General features: G+C 45.6%; 1 protein-coding gene across 3 annotated transcripts in view; it reads left to right on the top strand.

Moving 5' to 3' along the window:
- Window positions 1-4,208: 4,208 nt before the first annotated feature.
- ANAPC1 (anaphase promoting complex subunit 1) overlaps window positions 4,209-18,363 on the top strand; it is a 34,661-nt gene continuing 20,506 nt past the window's right edge. Inside the window, exons 1-20 of one of the 3 annotated variants that reach the window (XM_054819209.1) lie at window positions 4,209-4,855; window positions 5,011-5,172; window positions 5,343-5,394; window positions 5,604-5,713; window positions 6,117-6,199; window positions 7,304-7,377; window positions 7,662-7,807; window positions 8,294-8,514; window positions 9,148-9,357; window positions 9,990-10,085; window positions 10,535-10,625; window positions 10,746-10,811; window positions 11,725-11,862; window positions 12,193-12,333; window positions 12,706-12,766; window positions 13,303-13,490; window positions 14,258-14,332; window positions 15,366-15,631; window positions 16,178-16,269; window positions 17,222-17,370. In XM_054819209.1, coding sequence (XP_054675184.1) covers window positions 4,643-4,855; window positions 5,011-5,172; window positions 5,343-5,394; window positions 5,604-5,713; window positions 6,117-6,199; window positions 7,304-7,377; window positions 7,662-7,807; window positions 8,294-8,514; window positions 9,148-9,357; window positions 9,990-10,085; window positions 10,535-10,625; window positions 10,746-10,811; window positions 11,725-11,862; window positions 12,193-12,333; window positions 12,706-12,766; window positions 13,303-13,490; window positions 14,258-14,332; window positions 15,366-15,631; window positions 16,178-16,269; window positions 17,222-17,370 — 2,634 coding nt within the window. In that variant the 5' untranslated portion in view covers window positions 4,209-4,642. Of the gene's footprint in view, window positions 4,856-5,010; window positions 5,173-5,342; window positions 5,395-5,603; window positions 5,714-6,116; window positions 6,200-7,303; window positions 7,378-7,658; window positions 7,808-8,293; window positions 8,515-9,147; window positions 9,358-9,989; window positions 10,086-10,534; window positions 10,626-10,745; window positions 10,812-11,724; window positions 11,863-12,192; window positions 12,334-12,705; window positions 12,767-13,302; window positions 13,491-14,257; window positions 14,333-15,365; window positions 15,632-16,177; window positions 16,270-17,221; window positions 17,371-18,363 lie in introns of all 3 variants that reach the window. The other 2 variants (XM_054819211.1, XM_054819208.1) reach the window with 2 other exon arrangements.

The raw sequence follows: 18,363 nt of genomic DNA, 5'->3' as shown, positions 1-18,363 counted from the left end.
TGCTCCCTGCACATAAAATTCTCTGAAACTACGACACCCAAGCGTACCTTCTTTTTCTGGCAGCCTGCTATAGCCTTCCCAAAGCCTTGAAGTTAGGAAAAGAGATGTAAATTTTGTACGATTAGCGCTAGGTAAGCATCGGCACACAGTGGAAACGGAGATGGGGCGAGAAGACAGCTCTGTGCGGAAGCTGCTCGCTTCTGTTTGTGTATAATTTATAAGGAGAGCTGGGAAGGGCAGTGCACTTCTCGGGCAGTTAGAAAGAAAAGAACCATACAAAATCCAGTTGGAAATCTTTTCCGATTGGGAAGAAAAAAGCACCTTAAGTTCAGTGAAAACAAGAACAAATGGCTCCCAGACTTCTTTGACTTGCAAAGCTGCTTATCCCCTGCATACTCCCAGGCCCTGGTGACAGAGGTTGAATTTCCTCCCTCGCCGCCTCTTTCTCTCCAGACCAGCTTCTCACATCTTGAAGTGATCAGCAGCTAAGGAAGGGCGCGTGTCGCTAGAGGCCCGCATTAAAGGGGAGAAGAAAAATGTACTAAAGCCACTGCAGGAACGCTGAGCATCTTCAGCAGTGCCTAAGAGCCAGCGCCTTCTGTGCAGCTCCAGCCGTGTCGCATTTTGGGTTTTCTCCAGATTTTGAGCGAATTCCCTGTGCATCCGACGTCACTCAGGGAGCAGGAGGAGACCGGGGGGGGACAGGCATTTGTCGGTCTGTCTTTCCAGGCTGGCTCTTGATACGAGCCTGTCATTTGCGGTCAGCCTTTGCCGCACGGGTGCACTTTCATCTGGCTGCGTTCCCCGTCGCTGCTGGCTTTGCGATTTTCAGGAACAAAGCAATGGAAAGGCCTTTGGACTTTGTGGGCTGCAGAGTGGAAACAGCCCCTTGTGTCGGGATAATGTCACGTAATTAGCCTGCTAATGCGGGGCGAGGAAGGAGGAGCAATTTCTATGAAAAAGGAGGAAAAAAAATAAACAATGAGAACACAGGGGCAGGTAAAGAGGATTTAAGCAGCTCTCTAAAATCCGCTAATTTGGGTCATTTCTTTAGAGTAGGTTGGTTTCTGCTCAGCGCTGCTGTAAACCAGTCTCCACCTCAATAGGGTTTGTTGTAGCTCATTTGGGCACAGCTTGACGTGAGGAAGAGGCCGGTGCATGGAGAGGAAGGAAGAAACAGGGGGAGGAGAAGCTCTCCGGCCAGGTTTGTGATAGGAAAGGTCTGGAAGGCAGGAGACAGCCTGACCATGTTGCTCTTGGGTCAGTGATGCGCAGCTTCTGCCTCGCCCGGCATACTGCCGTCCTCGCTCTCCTTCCATCAGCATATTGAACATAGGCTGGGGAGCAGCCTCTGTGGCCCTCCTCCAAGCAGAAGCCCAAACTCAACAGTTGCTGGGGTCTGCACACAAGTGGCTTGTGGGTTTTGGTCCCAAAGGACGTGCGTGGCCAGACTCACGAGCTCTCCCCAAATAGCATCCCCTGTTCTCGCTGCCTGGGGCTGGGCATCAGCCAGCATTTAGCCCTAGAAATACCCTGCAGCCCTCACGGGGCAGCGGGAGAGGGAAAAAAACAACTGATGCCAAAGGAAGGAGGATGGAAAAAAAAGGGAGAATCTTTAATCCGAAACAAAGGCTGCCTGTCTCCTCTGTCTGAGCGCCAGGATCCAACCTTGAACCAGCTAAACCAGTCGAGCTCGCAGCTCTCCAGGCACCGCTTCTGATGCAAAGATCATCGCATCTATTGCCCAGGCCATCCCGCTAAGGAGGGGCTACGGCCCCTGTGCTGGTAGACATATGAATGCAGAGTTTTGCTCATAAGCGCAAAGATACTATCATCATCACGGGCTTCTCCTGCCTGTGTGAGAGGTTACAATCCCCTTCCGATAACATCAGCAGCTCCGCGGGTATTCTCAGCTTTCTCTTAGCAGGGTCCTGGCACGCGCTGGAGGTGCTCAGAGGCACCCCGGAGCATCGCGGTGCCTGAACCCCTTTGGGGTTTTTGCAGTTTCACTTCAGAGCGTCGACATCCTTTCTTCACGAGACTATTTGGAGACTTCGGAGGCAACATAATCCTTGTGTAATTGGACCATTTAGCAGAAATGGCAATCAGGCTTTGGGCTGTCAGCTGCTGAGATTTTTATTTTCCCCTTTGCTATTTCTGTATTTTTATTTTCATTTTGCTAAATATCTTCTTTCCTTTATTTCTGCTTCCTCTTTGTGTCTATTTTTATTTCTTTTTGCAGGGGCTCCTGTTCTTTTAAATACCAAGCTCTTTTGGCAACATGTTTTTAGCTCAAGGCAGATGGCCCGTTTGTGTTAAACGTTATACCCCTGTCACAGAATGCAGCTCGCAAACAATTTGCAGAGAAAACTGAACATTTTGTGATGCTACTAAAATGCCTTTTTTCTTCTGCTGCTTTCTTTGGCCACATGGTGCATGCTACGTCTCTTACCAGGCACATTCTGTCCCTTGGCTCAGCTGTTTCTTCCTAGGACAATTTCTCCTGGTCTGCAAATTATTTCGCAAAAGCCAGAAGCCATCTCCAAAGGTTGGATGCTGGCTTGAACCTTCCTCGTTTTGAGCCCTGGGCACTCTCACTTGCCCACAAAATTGCTGTTTGTATTTCACGGTCTTATTTGTGTAAATACCCCCATTTGTCTTCATATGGAAATCTGGTCCCTGGCTGGATCTGTAGATCCAAGCTACCCTTTCTTCTGGTTGTCTTACTGCCAGAAGCTGTGACACAATTTGAAAGCACTCTGCAGCTCTGTGAATTCCTGCTTCTCCTAAACCTGGCTTTCCTCAGCAGGCTTCTTCTCGTTTCTAAGAAAACGATAGAGCTTATTGTCAACTTGAACCAAAGATTCGCCAAACCACGTGCTGGAGCCATGGTTTCAAATACATTTTCAATTCTCCCTCCTCCTTTGATTTCTCACGTAAGTATCTTGAAAATAAATCATCCCCGTCAGAATGCACTGCCCTTCCAGTTCCTGTTGGGGTACTTCATACAGGTTTTGTTCTGTGATGATTGCCTGTCAGACAAACACCAGCTCCTTTTGCACTTCACACCACAGGTCCTAATTTAAAGAAAGAAAAAAAAAACAAACCCCACAAAAAAAGGGCATTTTCTGGTGTGCTACTTGGACACGAATGGAGAAAGCACGCCGTGGCAGGAAAGGTGCTATGCTGAAAGCTAGTAACTGGCTGTGATCTGTGGCCAGCAACCCCCTCTTGTTTAGGTGAGCAATTGTAGAGGTGAGAGGTAAAGAGAAGAGCTCCTTTCGCAAAGCTCGAATGGTTGAAAAGACCGCATGATAGGCTTGCTTACTGCTGACACGTCCGCGTGGTCCAGATGCCTGTGTGTGATGCAGTGCCTGCAAGATGGGCAGATTAACACCACGGTGCTGATCTCACCAGCGAAACTTGTTCTTAATAGAATAAAAGTAATCTGATTGTCCTATCAGATTTTGGCAGCTGAGAACATGCCAGAGCACTATTTCTGCACGTTTTGCTGTGAGACCACAACCGAGGCAGAACAGCTGATGCTGGAACCCAAACGGATTACACAGGGGTGAGATTTGCTTGTACAGAAATACACAATGGCGCATCATTCCTTTGGCGAAATCTGGCGCTTCTCCCCAGAAAAGCCCAGCTAACTGCCCGACACCTAGCGCTGGTAGCCAGAGGTGCAGCTGGGAAGGTTTTGGCACCCTCAGCCTTGGCCCTTCCCAGGGTGCAGGCTGTCCCTGCACTCGTTCGGGAGTGGGGGTCGGTGACCCAATCTCTCCCCGGGGAGAACTGCCACCTCGGGCACCCATCGCCACCGGAGCTGGGTTTTGGTGGGTGTAAATCAGCGGAGCCCAGACATCCAACGGGTTATGTTCGTCCCTACTGCACGAGCATCAGAAGTTCTGCGAAGAGGGTTGTACAACACGCCTGCCAACGACTGCGGAGCGACGGGGCGCTGCCAGCCCCATGAAAGGGTCTAACGTATATTCTGTTTGATGAGCGCCACGCCTGCCTTTGGCAATGAACCGCTCGCGCGTACCGCTCAGACAGTACAGATCAACACCTTAACGCGAAAAGATGTCGAGGCACCAGTGTAGAAGCTGCTGTAATACTTAACTGAAGAGACACGGACCTGGCTGTAAGGGAAGGGCTGTCGCAGACCTGAGATTTACAGGACAGTTGCCTTGGGAGGCGGGAAAGGGAGGCGCGGGGGGCTGAGGTGACAGCGGAACCCAGGGGACGCCGGGCTGCCGAAGGCCTGGACCACACCCACACCCCAGCGACTCTGTTTTAAAGACCGATGTGACCGTCCCACCCCAAACCGGCGTTTGGAGCAGGATTCCCCTCAGGCGACACGGCCGAACGCCCTCGGGCGCGGCGTTAAGACCCTGCGGGGACCCAGCCGGCCGCTCCGCGCCGCCGCCATTTCCCTCCCGGCGTTCCTCGCGCGGCGCCGCGGGGCAGGGCGGGAGCGACAAGATGGCCGCGCCCGTGTGAGGAGCCGCCGCCGGCGTCCGCGCTCGCCTCAGCCGCGCTGCCGCTTCCCGCGGGGCCCCCGGGCGGCGCGGGAGCCGGGTGCCCGGTCGCGGCGAGTGTGCGTCCGTCCCAGAAATAATGAGGATATCGGGCCCCCATGTCGGACCACTCTGACGAGAGGGCGACGATGATTGCGGCCGGCGACCTGCAGGAGTTCGTCCCCCGGGGCCGCGAACACTGCCGGCGCCACCCCAGCGCCCTCACCCTCCAGCTGCGGCGGCTGCAGCCCGCTTCCGAGCTCTGCTCCTCGGACGGAGCGGCAGGCCTGGTGGGGTCCCTCCGCGAGGTGACGATCCACGAACGGCAGCGGGTAGGAGGCAGCGCGGGAGGGGAGGGAACCTGGCCTGGCTTCCGAAATAAATTGGCCAAACCACGACTGCTGAGCAACGACCGGCCGTTGTGATCGCACCGGCAGGTCTCGTGTAAGTTTTTCCTTAAAAAAAAATAAAAATCTTTTGTTTTCAGGAAAGTTGGCAGTTGAGGAAAGGCATCAGTGATGTCGGGGAGGAGGTGGACTACGATGAAGAGCTGTATGTGGCCAGCAATATGGTCATCTGGAGCAAAGGAAGTAAAAACCAAGCGTCTACCGTTTATAAGGCTTTCACTGTCGACAGCCCCGTTCTGCAGGTACGAAAGCGTGGGACCGTGGTGACTGAATGAGTGCACGTTAGCTAAAAAATACTTACTGGCTGTTTTCAGACTATGCTCTGAGGTTATCTGGGGAGATACGGAAAGATGAGATTCGGTACTAGCACCAGACCGTTCTTTAGAAATAACTGTACTGCATTTGGTTTTAGGCCTTATGGTGCGACTTCACTATACCCCAGGAAAAATCTGAAAAAGATGACGGTGAGTTTCCTGCTTATTGTAATGCCAGACAAATAATTTGAGTTCAGTGCTCTCAGCTTGCGAAGCTTATTCATCAAGACTTGCTGTGTTAAAATTGCCACCACCCCCACACCCCCACCCCCCCCTGAAATTTACTTTTTATGGATAGGGGATGTCTAAAGAAAGAAGAAAACTTCACCATGTAATTTTCTTTTCTTTTTTCCTCCCAGTTTCAGGCAGTGATGAAATAGTAGAGAAATGTATCTGCATATTGCAGAACTCCTGTATAAATGTGCATAGCATAGAGGGAAAGGATTACATTGCTGCTTTACCTTTTCAGGTAAGTGCTGTACTTTTTTTTTTTTTGGTCCACAAATGGGCTTGTTATCTGTGTGCATGCTATGTTGGGGCAAGGAGGTGTGTGTAAAACGCTGCAGCAGTGGCTGCCAGAGTTCTTTGCTTCGTGGGTGAAAGCGACAAAGCTGATGGAAGTGCGGCTTTGTGGTCGGGGCACTGAATACTTCTGGAAGTAGTGGCAGCCGGTTGTATGACGTGGGAAAGTACGGGTATGACCACTTCGTAGTCTGAGAATCTGCTCCGATTTCCGTTACTCTGCTCTCAAGAAAAGGCCTAAATATCTTATTTGCTATAATGAAATACTCAAACATGAAACAGACTCGATATAGAAAGTAGTCAATGATTGGGGTTTTTTTGGTCATAAATATATTTGTAATTTTTTATAGGTTGCAAACGTCTGGCCAACGAAATATGGTTTGTTATTTGAGCGCAGCAGTTCTTCACATGAAGTACCTCCAAGTCCACCCAGGTATGTAGCGAGTGGCTTTGTTTCATTACAGACTATTTGCTAATCTAATAGAGGAGTGCAAGAGTTGGAAAGCAATAACGAAGGGGTCTGTGTGTTTGTGACGGGGACAGGTGAAGTCAGGTGAAACATCAGGAAATAGCAGGAAGGGGCTGGATACCGACAATTCATGATGTTCCTCTGATATTGCCTTGTCTTGAGAACTAGCTGGGAGCGATGATCCTGGGAGTAGGGTGTGGGAGGCACCATATGGGTGTTAATGGTTTCATTAAAGTTTGTCAGGGAATTGGTTCCAGGCTGTGATGGTAGACTGGCAGATTCACTAAGGGACTGTCATTGAGGCATTTTTTCTCTCAGCTGCAGGATGCTTTACATGTGTGGAGCATCCTGTTACCTCTTTTTGAGGGTGGTAGACCCTGTGCTGTGTGGCTGGGCATACAGCTGAGAAGCAGAGTAAGGAGTCGAATGGTGTGTAGCTGAGCAGCTTTTAATACAGCCGCTTGCTCTCTCTTGGGCTTTATGTGTCTGTTCCAGGCACTTGTGATTCTCTAGTCCTCAGAAGAGTTGAGATTAGAAATAGAGGTCCTGAAAATGTTTGAGGGTACATAGCAAAAATCACACTTGACCCTACTCAAGCTAGACTTCTGGGAAAGTTCCTCCAGTGTGGCCTGATTGCTGCTCTGTGATGGATACAGATGACCTGATGGCTGCTTGCTTGTATGGGACCTGTGGAGCCTAAATTCTTAAGATGAGCCTGGGTTAAGGGCTTTCTGCTCTTCCTACTCTTCCTCCAAGCCGGCTGGTGTCAGCTCCGTTTGCTCGGGCCAGCCAATATCTGTTGTGTGGCCACCAGGTGGGGTCATTCTCAAGTGCTCAGAGATGTAAACCAAGACCTAATCATCCTGTTTGATGCACCAGCCTTTGTGTGACTCAACTCGTTTAATCCAACAAGATTCTGTGAACGGAATAGATGTGTCTACTGTTAGATTTCAGGCTCTGGTTTGTTAAGGTCTGAGCTGTTTGGGGATCACAGCACATGTACTAGAGAGAACAATTATCCTTGTTAGTATTTGGGTTTTGGACGTGCTCTGTTTGGTTTCTTTCTAGAGAACCTTTGCCTACGATGTTCAGCATGCTACACCCATTAGATGAGATAACACCTCTGGTCTGTAAGTCTGGAGGTAAGTTTACATCTTCAGATGCGTCCCTAGGAGTCCATCAGCCTAGCATTGAATGCTTAATGTGTCGCTCGAGCGCTTTCTGTATTACAAAATTTGCAGCTAATCACTCTTTCAAGAATTCAGAAGTGTGTCATTTTAGCTGCTTTGTCAACAGGGAAACTGCTCAGGAAAGAAACCCAGATTGCTAAAGAAAGAGGGTATGAGAAATGCTAACCCTGTAACTGATAACACTGTTGCAGAAATGATACTTTCGCCTTAAGTGAAGTTAACTGCTTCTTTAGCAGGTGTGTTCGGCTCTGCTAGAGTGCAGTACGTTGCTGATTACACCTTGAGGATTGTGTTTCTCAGTGCTGAACCTTCCATAGTGATGACCTATGATACTGTGCAGAGTTTACATACTGTTTGGGCTCTTCGGAGAGTAAAGCCAGAGGTACAAATTTGTTAAATATCCTTATAAAAATTTTGTGTGTGTGTTGACATGCCCTTATGCCTGTGTGTGTTACAAACGCCTGGTATTTGTGATTTATTTTATTTATAAGAGAGTAAGATGGTTGTTTTTTAAAATAAATAGTTTCTTTCATGTATTTGCCTGTACCACAGTCAGGGAGATTGTGTGATGGTCGTGAAGGGTACAGTGTTTATCGTGATATTCCTTCCGTTGTTCCAGAAGGTTTGGACTTTGCTTAAACTGTTGTCTTCTGTCAGAAGTAACAGACAACTTACTGCCCTGAAAACCATAGGAGTAGTTTCTGTGGCTGGGAGTGAGAGAGTGTGGTAGGAGTAACGTCTTGGACTGAGCACCTACCTAGGCATAAATTTTTAGCAGCTGACTGAGGAAACAAGCTATTTGAGTGTCCTCCTGGCTGCTACTGCCCGTGTGCTGTTTGTGCATAGCCAGCTCTGTTTTCTCTCCCAGGAGCAGAACACAGTGCTGAAGTTCTCGGAGCAGATGGGCACGCCGCAGCACGTGGCCACTAGCAGCTCTCTGACGGCTCATCTCAGAAGCCTCTCAAAAGGAGACTCGCCTGTGGGCTCCCCTTTCCAGAACTACTCATCTATCCACAGCCAGAGCAGATCAGTGTCATCACCCAGCATGCAGTCCCGCTCGCCATCCATCTCCAACATGGCTGCTTTGAGGTGGGTGCTGAACACGACGCGTAGACAGACAATACCAAAGAATCTGAGCTATATAATAGGATGCACAGCTGGAATTGCTGTCTGTCTTTCTCTACAAGTCTGTCCATCCAAGGTGCAGGTGCCTCCCCTCTTGCAGCATCTGAAAGCCCTCTTGGAATGCTCTCATGACATTTGGTGTGCTATTATCCCTGTAGCACGGACGGGTAATTGGTGTGCAGGAGCCAGAGAGGATGTTCTGTCATCACACGGCCAGTCCGTACTGGAGTCAGGGACTGTCTGGAGGTCTTTTGAGTCCCAGGAGTGTTTTCATTTAGCTTTTCTAAAGAAAGCCCTGTTTAGAGGGAATGGGTTGGGAGAGAGATTTTTTTTTTTTTGATGGAACGGACCATGCAACTTAAAATGTCGCTTTTCTTGCTCTTGAAATCTTATCTATTGGATTCTGACAGAGATGACTGGAGATCAGTTAGATAACTGTTTACCTATGCTGGGGTGTATTGCTAAAAGAAGTTAATACCAAACTGCTGTTTTAGGGTGGGTTTGGTTTTAGTTTCTACAAGTGAATGAGCTTCCTGGGATTCTGTACCTGATTTTGAAATCCACTTTTCAGTAGTGTCTTATGTCTTTTCCTTGCAGCCGCTCTCATTCTCCTGCCCTGGGAGTGCATTCTTTCTCAGGAGTGCAGAGGTTCAACTTTTCCAGTAATGCTCAGTCACCGAAGAGGCACAGTATTACCCATTCACCAAACAGCACTTCCAGTGATTCCTTCCTTATACCAGAAACCGAACCAATTGTTCCCGAGCTGTGTTTAGATCATCTGTGGACAGAAACGCTCACAAACATGAGGTTAGGTGCTTGCGCTGGGATATGAGAAGTTTTGGATTTCCATTGCAGGGCACAATAAAGTAAAATAACAGCTTGTTTTAGCGTGTGCTTTCTGCAAATGGTGCTGCTTAAAATAGATGTGTGGGCCTGCGCATTCTAATTTTTTTTGGAAAAATGATGCTCACGAAGTGTGCAGCTCCCTTGAAAAGGGAATTAGGCACTCGGAATGGTTTTACCTGCTGTGTTATCTATAGCCCTCAGAGCTGGAGAATGGTTTTGTGAGATCTCTAAAGCAAAGTAGGTTCTAACCTGGTCGTTGCTTTGGGGTTTTTTTGATCTTAGTCTAGGGGGAGTATTTATCTCTGTGTTACTGTCAAAAGGGGCAAAATGCAGCATAAAACCTAAGACTGAATAGGAGAACAAGGCCAAATAGCATGTGCTCTGCATGCCAGAAAGTGGGGAACGTGGAAATTGGAGTGTGAGAGAACCAATTTCAGGAGTAATGACTGAAACTGAGACTGGCATGTTCTGGCAACCTGACGCACTGCTAATTGAAGTCCAGTGTGACCCTACAGTTTGTGGATGCTGTGTTTTCCTTCGTCAAGATTTTTATAGCAGACCAAACAGTGTGCTGATCATTGTGTCTTTTACAGAGAGAAGAATTCCCAAGCATCCAAAGTGTTTATTACCACTGACCTTTGTGGGCAGAAGTTCTTGTGCTTTTTAGTGGAATCCCAGCTCCAGCTGCGGTGAGCATCCCTGTCTTGGGGCCAGGAGAACAAAGAGGAGCGCTCTAGAAATTACCAGCTAAATATGGGGTTTAACATACTTATTCTGTTATGACATCGTGTCGTACATCACCAGCTCTCGTGCGACGACATGGTTTTAACAGTGGTGGCATAGATGATTTGGGCTATTTAAATACAACTGAAGTTGCGAGAGAACCTTCATTGTAATTTGAATAGTATTCTTATTTATCCTCATCTTTACCCTGTAGAAGTACATTGGGGATTTTCGTTAGACTAGTAGAGTAAAAATAAGTTGAGTAGCAGGGCAAAACAAAGGAAGGAGGAAGCAACCAGGTATACCACAATAAAAGTAACTGCACCCTGCAACACGGTGTTAATTTCTATCTTTTTTCTGTAAGAACAGATAGGACAGTCCTTTTATGTTTCCTGTTGTTTTCTCAAATCTCTAGGTGTGTAAAACTTCAAGAGAGCAATGATAAGTCGCAGCTAATCTTTGGTTCTATTACTAATATTCAAGCAAAGGACGCAGCTCCAGTGCAGGTACGTACCTCTGCATGCACTGTTAGTTGTGGAGTATCCTGCTTTGTCACTTGCGTTGTCCAGCTGTTGTGTCTCTACTTTAAATACAAGAAGCTGAATATTCTACTTGGATTCTTACAGGGCATCGACACGCTGCTGGTTCTGGAAGGCAGCGGAAATCTAGTGCTTTATTCCGGAGTAGTTCGGGTAAGTAACAGTTGTCCTGTCCCAAAATAAATGTTTGATCTTTGGTTACAAGCTGGGCTGTGCAGAGGGATGCTGTGTGCATCGTACTTTACGAGGTATCATTTTAAGGTACTGCATACCACTGCTCGCTTGGGACTTGCTTGGGAAGGTGGCTGTGCTCACGTACCAAGTGTAGTTTACGGGCAGTGCTGGAAAGATAGTTCTGAAGAACTGGTGGCACCTTGTGGTACAATTAAATAATCTTTTGAGCTTATTTTCAGTGATACTAGAGTAATAAAATGCTTTCAAAGAAAGAAAACTTGAAGAATATGGAAAATATGAATTGTTTCCGAACAAAAAAAACTTTGAAACTTCTCTGTAGCATGTCAGATAGTTTTAGACGTCAAATTATTTTGCTTTACAAAGGGCTGTTATTAAGATGAACGTGTTTCATCCATAATAATTAAAGCTTTTTCCTAAATTCTACAGAGACGCACCACGCTCGCTCTGTGTATACACAAACCTTAGACACTGCAATCTGTACGTGTGTATACACACGTTTGTGTGCGTGCGTGTATGTATATACACACACGTATATATGTATGTATATTTTAAAAAAGTATACTCTCTGAAAGTAGAGCTTTCTCAGTGAAGCCCTGCTAGAACTTTTAGTGGGAGTAGACCTGTAGCAATAATGTACAATACTGACCATATATGGTAGTTTGTTCAGTGTGTCATCATCTGAAGAAAGTAATTACGTGAAGTAATCTTTAATCTTCTCTTCAGAGACTTTTGTTTAAGTACATATCCACTTTTCTTAAAACTTTATCGGATTTTAACATCTCAGAGGAAATGTCTGTATATGTAAGCGAGCTCGTGGAAGCACAGGCATGAAAACCAATTATTTGTTTTCCTATCTATTGTTCACAAAAAGGTGGGGAAGGTTTTTATTCCCGGGCTGCCTGCTCCATCCCTGACGATGTCCAACCAAATGCCTCGGCCAAGCACTCCCTTGGATAGCGTCAGCACTCCATCCAAGCCGTTGAATAAGCATCTGGGGCCCCTGGAAGAGGTAAGAAGGAAGGAAGCCCTGCCTTGGAAAGGGTTTAGTTGAAACAGCTTCAAACATTCAGTTGATTTTTAACTTTCAAGGTATCTTTTGGAGCTAAGTCTTTTTTTTTATTTTTTTTTCTGTAATTCCCCTGAATAAGCAGTGTTTAAACAAGATCCATTCAGTGCTGCCCACATTTATGATTTCTGTAAAAATTCTGAGGTAGAGATTGGAAAGATAGTTATAGTTGTTTTCAAAATACTAGTACATTAAGAATGGCAATTTTAGCTAACCTTTGCTCCGATCCTTTTATTTCAACAATTCTAAGCAATCATTTTAACCACTTTTCAGGGTGTGCTTTTGTCACCGGTTCCAGAGCTAAGGGATTCTACCAAACTTCACGACTCAACTTACGTCGAAGACTGTACTTTCCAGCAGCTTGGGACTTTCATTCATGCTCTGAGAGATCCTGTCCACAACAGAGTAACTTTAGTAGGTATTCATCCTGTATTTGAGTCAACGCTTTGTTAGCAAAGCAGCGTAAGGGTCGAGTTTACTTCTACTGCATTGCTAGCAGCTCCTGATCAACAGCAAAATATCACACCTGCATTGGTGCCTCCACGTTTTGTTTCTCTGTAGAATACTCTAGAAATCACAGAATTTAATTGATTCCCTCAAGTGATCAAGATCTGTTGTGAGTGTTTCATGGAGCTAGTGTCCGCGGTTGCACATGTTCAGTGTAGCGAATAGCCAGGGATTAGAAATATGCTTAATACATAAACGAGTTCTGAGTTGATAGAAAAGGACCCTGGCTTTACTTTATGCATTTCGTAACTTGTCTCTGACCTTTTTAATTTTTTTCAGGAACTCAGCAATAATACAATGGTTCGGATTACTATTCCTGAAATCGCCACTTCGGAACTAGGTATGATTCAGAATCCATCACGTGGAGTATGTCCCATAATTTTTGAGGGTTCCTTTTTGAAGTAGTTTATGCATAGCTCAGACCGTAATGATTCAGCACCGCATATTCCAAGCTCTATTAACTCACCTTCTAGAGCTGCTACCACTTCTTTAGGTGTGCCCTGTTGCTTTCAGTGCTTCACCCGCTGCGGTCTTAAAACTTCCTTTGTTCTTTAGGTTGCTTTGCTCTCTACTATTGTCTGTCTTATTGCTTGAGGAAGGGCTGAGATGGCGGTTCAGACAAAAGTTGGTTTCAGTAACGAGCAAAAAGGAACTCTTTTTTCCCCTTCGTGTGGTGAATTAGAGTGGCTGCGCTCAACCTGGACTAAAGGAACAGCTGCTGGAGGTTGTGTGGTGTGGCTTTTAATAAAAGAGGTTTCTGGAGACTTAAAAGTAGGTCGAATAAGAGGACCTGTAGAGATTTACAGCACTGATTGGAAGAAGTACCAGGAGGTAAGGCAGAAAACACACCTACTTTTTTTTTTTTTTTTTCAACAGTGAAAAGATGTCTGCAAGGGGTCAAGGCTATCCTGCCCAAGGAGATAGCTGTACAGATGCTTGTCAAGTGGTACAATGCTTATAACGCTCCAGGAGGACCGAGCTACCACTCGGAATGGAATTTATTTGTAACATGTCTCATGAATATGATGGGTTACAACACAGAGAGACTGTCCTGGACGCGTAATGTAAGCAAGCTCATATGTTTGTTCTCCTAGTTTACATTGAAGCTACAGGTAATTCAAGGTTCAAAATGGTTAGAAACACAGTGAAGTCAGAAATAGATTGTATCTTGTCTTAAATCATAAGATGCCATCAAATCAATTCTGTGTTTATAAATTTCAGGTATTGATTTTAGTCTGGTTGTCATGAAATATATTTAAAAGGTACTTACCACCGTCTTGATCAAATGAAAATAAATTACGAAGATTTTACTCCAGTTCATGACTAAGTCACAGCTCAGATTCCAGTTTCCTAAAGAGGATTTTCCATGCAGTTTTCATATTACGATGTTTAAAATTCCTGGAGTTTTTCAGCTGTTTTACTGAATGTATTTGGAGTTTTCTGTTAGTGGGTTTCCTGCTAGCAAGTATGTTTGCAGTACTTGATGGGGGGGCGGAGAATCCACAAGGATACGTGTACCACTGCAACGAAGGCAATTGCAGCGTATCTACAGTACTAGCATTAGCTCATCTGCAGTATTTCCTCTGTCCTAATAACTACCAGATGTTAGACAGTCAAACTGTGAAATTCATGCACCATACGCTAGAATAACTAGCTGCATAGACAATAATCTAAGTGCGGTGTATGTTTTATAGGAAAGCAAAGTATAGAAGTACCTCAAGCACGGTCATGTAATACTTGGTTGGAATTCAGCTGTTATGATTTGTGATTCACTTATGCAACCTTGGGAATTTCAATTCTGAGCTACTTTTGATCTTTTTATGTCTTGCAGCTTGATTTTGAAGGATCACTTTCACCAGTTATTGCGCCAAAGAAGGCTAGACCATCAGAAACAGGATCAGATGAAGTAAGAAATGGTTCTCTTTTACAAGTACAAGGCAAGGGGGGTGGTGGGGATGGTGGTGGTTTGTTTTGTGGTGTTTTTTTGGTTTGGTTTGCGTTTTTTGTTTTGTTTGAGTTTTTTGGGTTTTTTTTTAAGGCAAACCTGAGGAAACACCCTTTCAGTATTGCATTTTATCTGAGATAACTTTTCTTCCCCCAAAGGCTTGTAATTTTGCCTTGTGCAGTGGCTGTATCATGTGACCTTGCTTGTCAGGGTTCTCGCTTCCAGAGAAGTAGGTTAAACTGAGGAATGAATTTAATATGGATCACAGAGCAATCCTAGATAGTCTCCTGACAATGTCAGATATCTCCTAGATGCTTCATCCCTTCAAAATGAAGTTGCCTCGCTCCCGTGGCTACTCGGCACCTTTAGCCAAGTTAGGAGCATCAAATTCTAGACTTCACTAAATGCGCTGATTTTTTTTTTTCCACCAAATCTAGTGGAGTGTTTAAGATTTGATTCACTGGGTTTTGCCTAGACAGGAATAGGAAGTTTTCACATGGTGAAACAGTAAAGTGGATGAGGTTTATTATCATCCCATCATAAGAGGCTTACAAGCTGTGGTGGTCCAGTCGTGCTCTTAGCTTTTTGTGGGTTGAGAGCTCAGTGAGCCCATGGGGTCATGGTCTACGTGGAACAAAGGTCCACGTGCTGTGCCAGGGAGGTACGAAGAAGGCTGGGACCGCTAGGTCACTCAGTGAGGTCTCGTGCACAGAATATTGGTGCAAGGAAGGTACTCTCAGCTTTCTTTTGTCTTGTTCTTTTAAATATAAGGCTCTGATTCTTTTATGCACAGCAATGAGGGGGAGAAGGATGAAACTTAACAATTGAATCGCTCTGACCTGTGGGGTTTGTGCAGCACGTTTACCATACAACAGTCACATTCGTGTTGGCTTGTGGGGAAAAGCCTCCTCTGTAACAGTGCTTTGGAGTTCCCTTGCTGGAAGGTCATGGTCACCGTGAAACCTCTGCCTCTTTCCTGTTTGTTTTGGTCTAGGACTGGGAATATCTCTTGAGCTCTGATTACCATAGGAATTTTGAGTCTCATCCTGTGGCCAAAGCTTTGCGACTGGACCCTCTGGAAGTTTTGGCTCCGAAGGATGACTTTTCCCAGAGCCTTAGTTTGGATTCCTCAACCCTCCTTTTCACCCATATTCCCACAATTTTCTTTGTTCTTCATCTCATCTACGAGGAGCTCAAACTGAATAGTCTAATGGGAGAAGGAATTCGTTCACTTGTTGTCCTTCTGGTTCAGCTGGCCAGGTATGCGAAACTGCAGATCTTGTATATCGCTATTTGCTATTTCTACCCAATTTTTTCTGTGGCTCTAGATTCTTCCCTAGTAACACCTACTATAGCTGGCTAAATGGTTCCCAGAAGTGGCATCCAGTGGTGAAAAGGGTGGCCTGTCCTCTATTCTGTCATGCCAACGAGAAGCAAGGCTGAAATGAAAGACTGCATGGTTTTTTGAGGCTGACAGTTGTTATATGCAGCGGGGTTATCTGCTGGAATTTGGAGGAAGCTAGTGACAGTGCTCACGCCTTAGGTGGCAGCAGTGGTGGTGGTGTGGGACAAAGCAGAAGGACAGTTGAAGAAAAATGCACTGGGGGAAAATTAAATGTACAGATTCGCAGCTTAGGGAATGGGCAGTGCCTGTGAGTGGTCTTAATTAAGAAAGTCCTAACTTCCCTCCTTATATCTAGTGCGTACACAAACATTAAAAAAACTCAACAGAAAATGTCACAGAAATACAGGAAGGTGGAGTGGGTTTTTTCTGCTCTAATGTGATTCACCTCTCTCTCATTCTAGGGACTTAAAACTTGACGCTTATATAGATTATTACTACAGAGACTATCCAGCCCTTGTAAAAACCTCCAGACAAACTTGCATAATCGATCAAGGTGAGTTTAAGGCTTTGTGAAGCTGGATATTCAGTGATAACGATGTACAAATTCTCTCTAATACTAAGCATGTTAGTAACTGTTCCTTTTAAAGCCGGTCAGGGCTTAATCCCGATAAACAAAACTGTGCTCATAGTGCTGAGGTTGCTTTGTCCCTTTGTTTTTAATAGCCTCCTGAGAAGACTGGAGTAAAATTAGCATAGCATAGTCATGAGCTGGTGCCTCCAGTCCAGTGCCTCATGGGACACTCCACAGAAGAAGGACTTGGGAAGGAATGATGGTTTTGGCTTGGCAAACTCCCAGCTCAGGCTGGCTGAGAAATCTTAGCAGACAACTGTGGAAATGCTGGGTAGTGAGATGTGCCTCTCTTGTGGAAAATATTGCTAGGCTGGCAGGCTCTCTGTTTATAGTTCATAAAAACTAAATCAGAGCTAATCCCACAAACCTTCAAGTTAAAATAAGGTCATATACTGTCTGTGCACCTGTTTAGCGTCCCACCAGCTGAGATTTGATAGTCATGTAATAAACCCTACTGTTTCCCCTGGCCAAAAAAAAAAAAAATTCCTAGATTGCTCAGGCTTTGCTGCTACTGTTTGTGGACAGGGAAGGCAAAGAGGTTATAGTTAGGTTGTCCTCTCGCTTAAGCAATTTACTGTTGTTGAATTACAAGACCGTTCCAGTGAGACTTTTGAGAATTACTCTATACTTATTCCTTTCCACCATGGGCTGAGATAATTTTTGTTCTTGAGAGAGAGGTAGATGTCTCCAGTTTTCATTACTGTCTAGCCATAAACTTCCATCTTGACAGGAGAGAGATGTGACCTGTAATGTTTTTGGGGAAATACTGTATTTTTGTTGTTAAAAGGAGTACTCTAGGGCTTGCTTTGGGAATAGTGGAGAATTATTGTGCATTTGCCATGAGCTCAATGTCATTGCTGTTCATATGATTAAGTCCAAACAGGTTTCATGCACCATCCCTCATTTTTTTCTGCTGAGCCTCCAAGTATCTTTCAGTGGCTGAGTTCCTGTCTGAAGGGAGAAGGAGTGCAGCCTTATCCTTACTTACCAGGAATCTGTGAAAGGAGCAAACTGGTAGTACTGGTACGTACCTTAGTAAAAAGGATACGTTTTATTCTGGCAGCATAGCAGCGCTGTGGCCAGGGTTTGCCCCAGCTGCTTAATTTCCTGTAAGTGAAGCATCCCTAGTGGGAAGTCAGATAACAGAGGGTTTGATCGTACTATGTGGAGCAACGGGGGCACACTGGAGGGGTGTTGAGCCTCTGATAAATAATTCTGCTGTAGCTGTGCTCTTCGGAGACTTAGGCATCACCAAGTGTTGCTGCTCCATACTAAGGAGACCTCATCTGTCTGTGTGAAATTCTCTTGAGTATCCCTACAATATAGTAAACCGTGCGGTGTAAACATCTCCACAGGGAGAGTAATGTGCATTTAGCAGAGAGGAAATCCCTGTGAGTCTCCTCTTCTCTTTTATTACTTTGATATTTCTGAAGGGTGTGGATGGGTTTTAGCAGGTGGGAGGAGGTATTTGAGGTTGGGAAGGAGAGCTTGTGAGTGCAGAGTGAGTAGCCTATGCTTCACTGCTTATGTGTTTTTTTTGTGGTTTGCAGTAGTGGCATGTGCAAAGTAATAATGTAACTCAAACTTAACTGTATTTTGTGAGTGAGAATTTCCCGGCTTTCTTCTTGAGCATGTATCAACATAAATATTTAGTCGCATGAGTAGTTAGAAGTGCTGATGTTATCTTCTGGTAAGCCTTGCTTGCTTATTCACAAAGTGTTTGTGGAGAAAACCTGCCGGTACAGGGTTCGAAGCAGAGATTTTGAGCATGGGGTGGCTGAAGAGCAAAACAGGGAGGAGAGACTCTGCTCTGACCCCCGAGCATCCAAGATTAGTTGCAGAGTCTCTGATGTGAGCTGCCAGGAGTCAGCCTGTCCTCTGCTTCAGAGTGTGGAGGGTTGAAGCAGCAGCAGAGACTGTTTAAAGTGCTGATGTTTTTGCTTAAAATTTGCCTGGCTTGCCTATGCAGAGGTCGGATCTGGCATGTCCGCAGTGCTGCTTATTGGAAGATCTTCA

Source organism: Grus americana, chromosome 3 (assembly GCF_028858705.1).
Source record: "Grus americana isolate bGruAme1 chromosome 3, bGruAme1.mat, whole genome shotgun sequence".
Taxonomy (NCBI): Eukaryota; Metazoa; Chordata; class Aves; order Gruiformes; family Gruidae; genus Grus; species Grus americana.
Note: the sequence above shows the minus strand (reverse complement) of the source record. Positions and strands in the feature narration are given on the sequence as shown.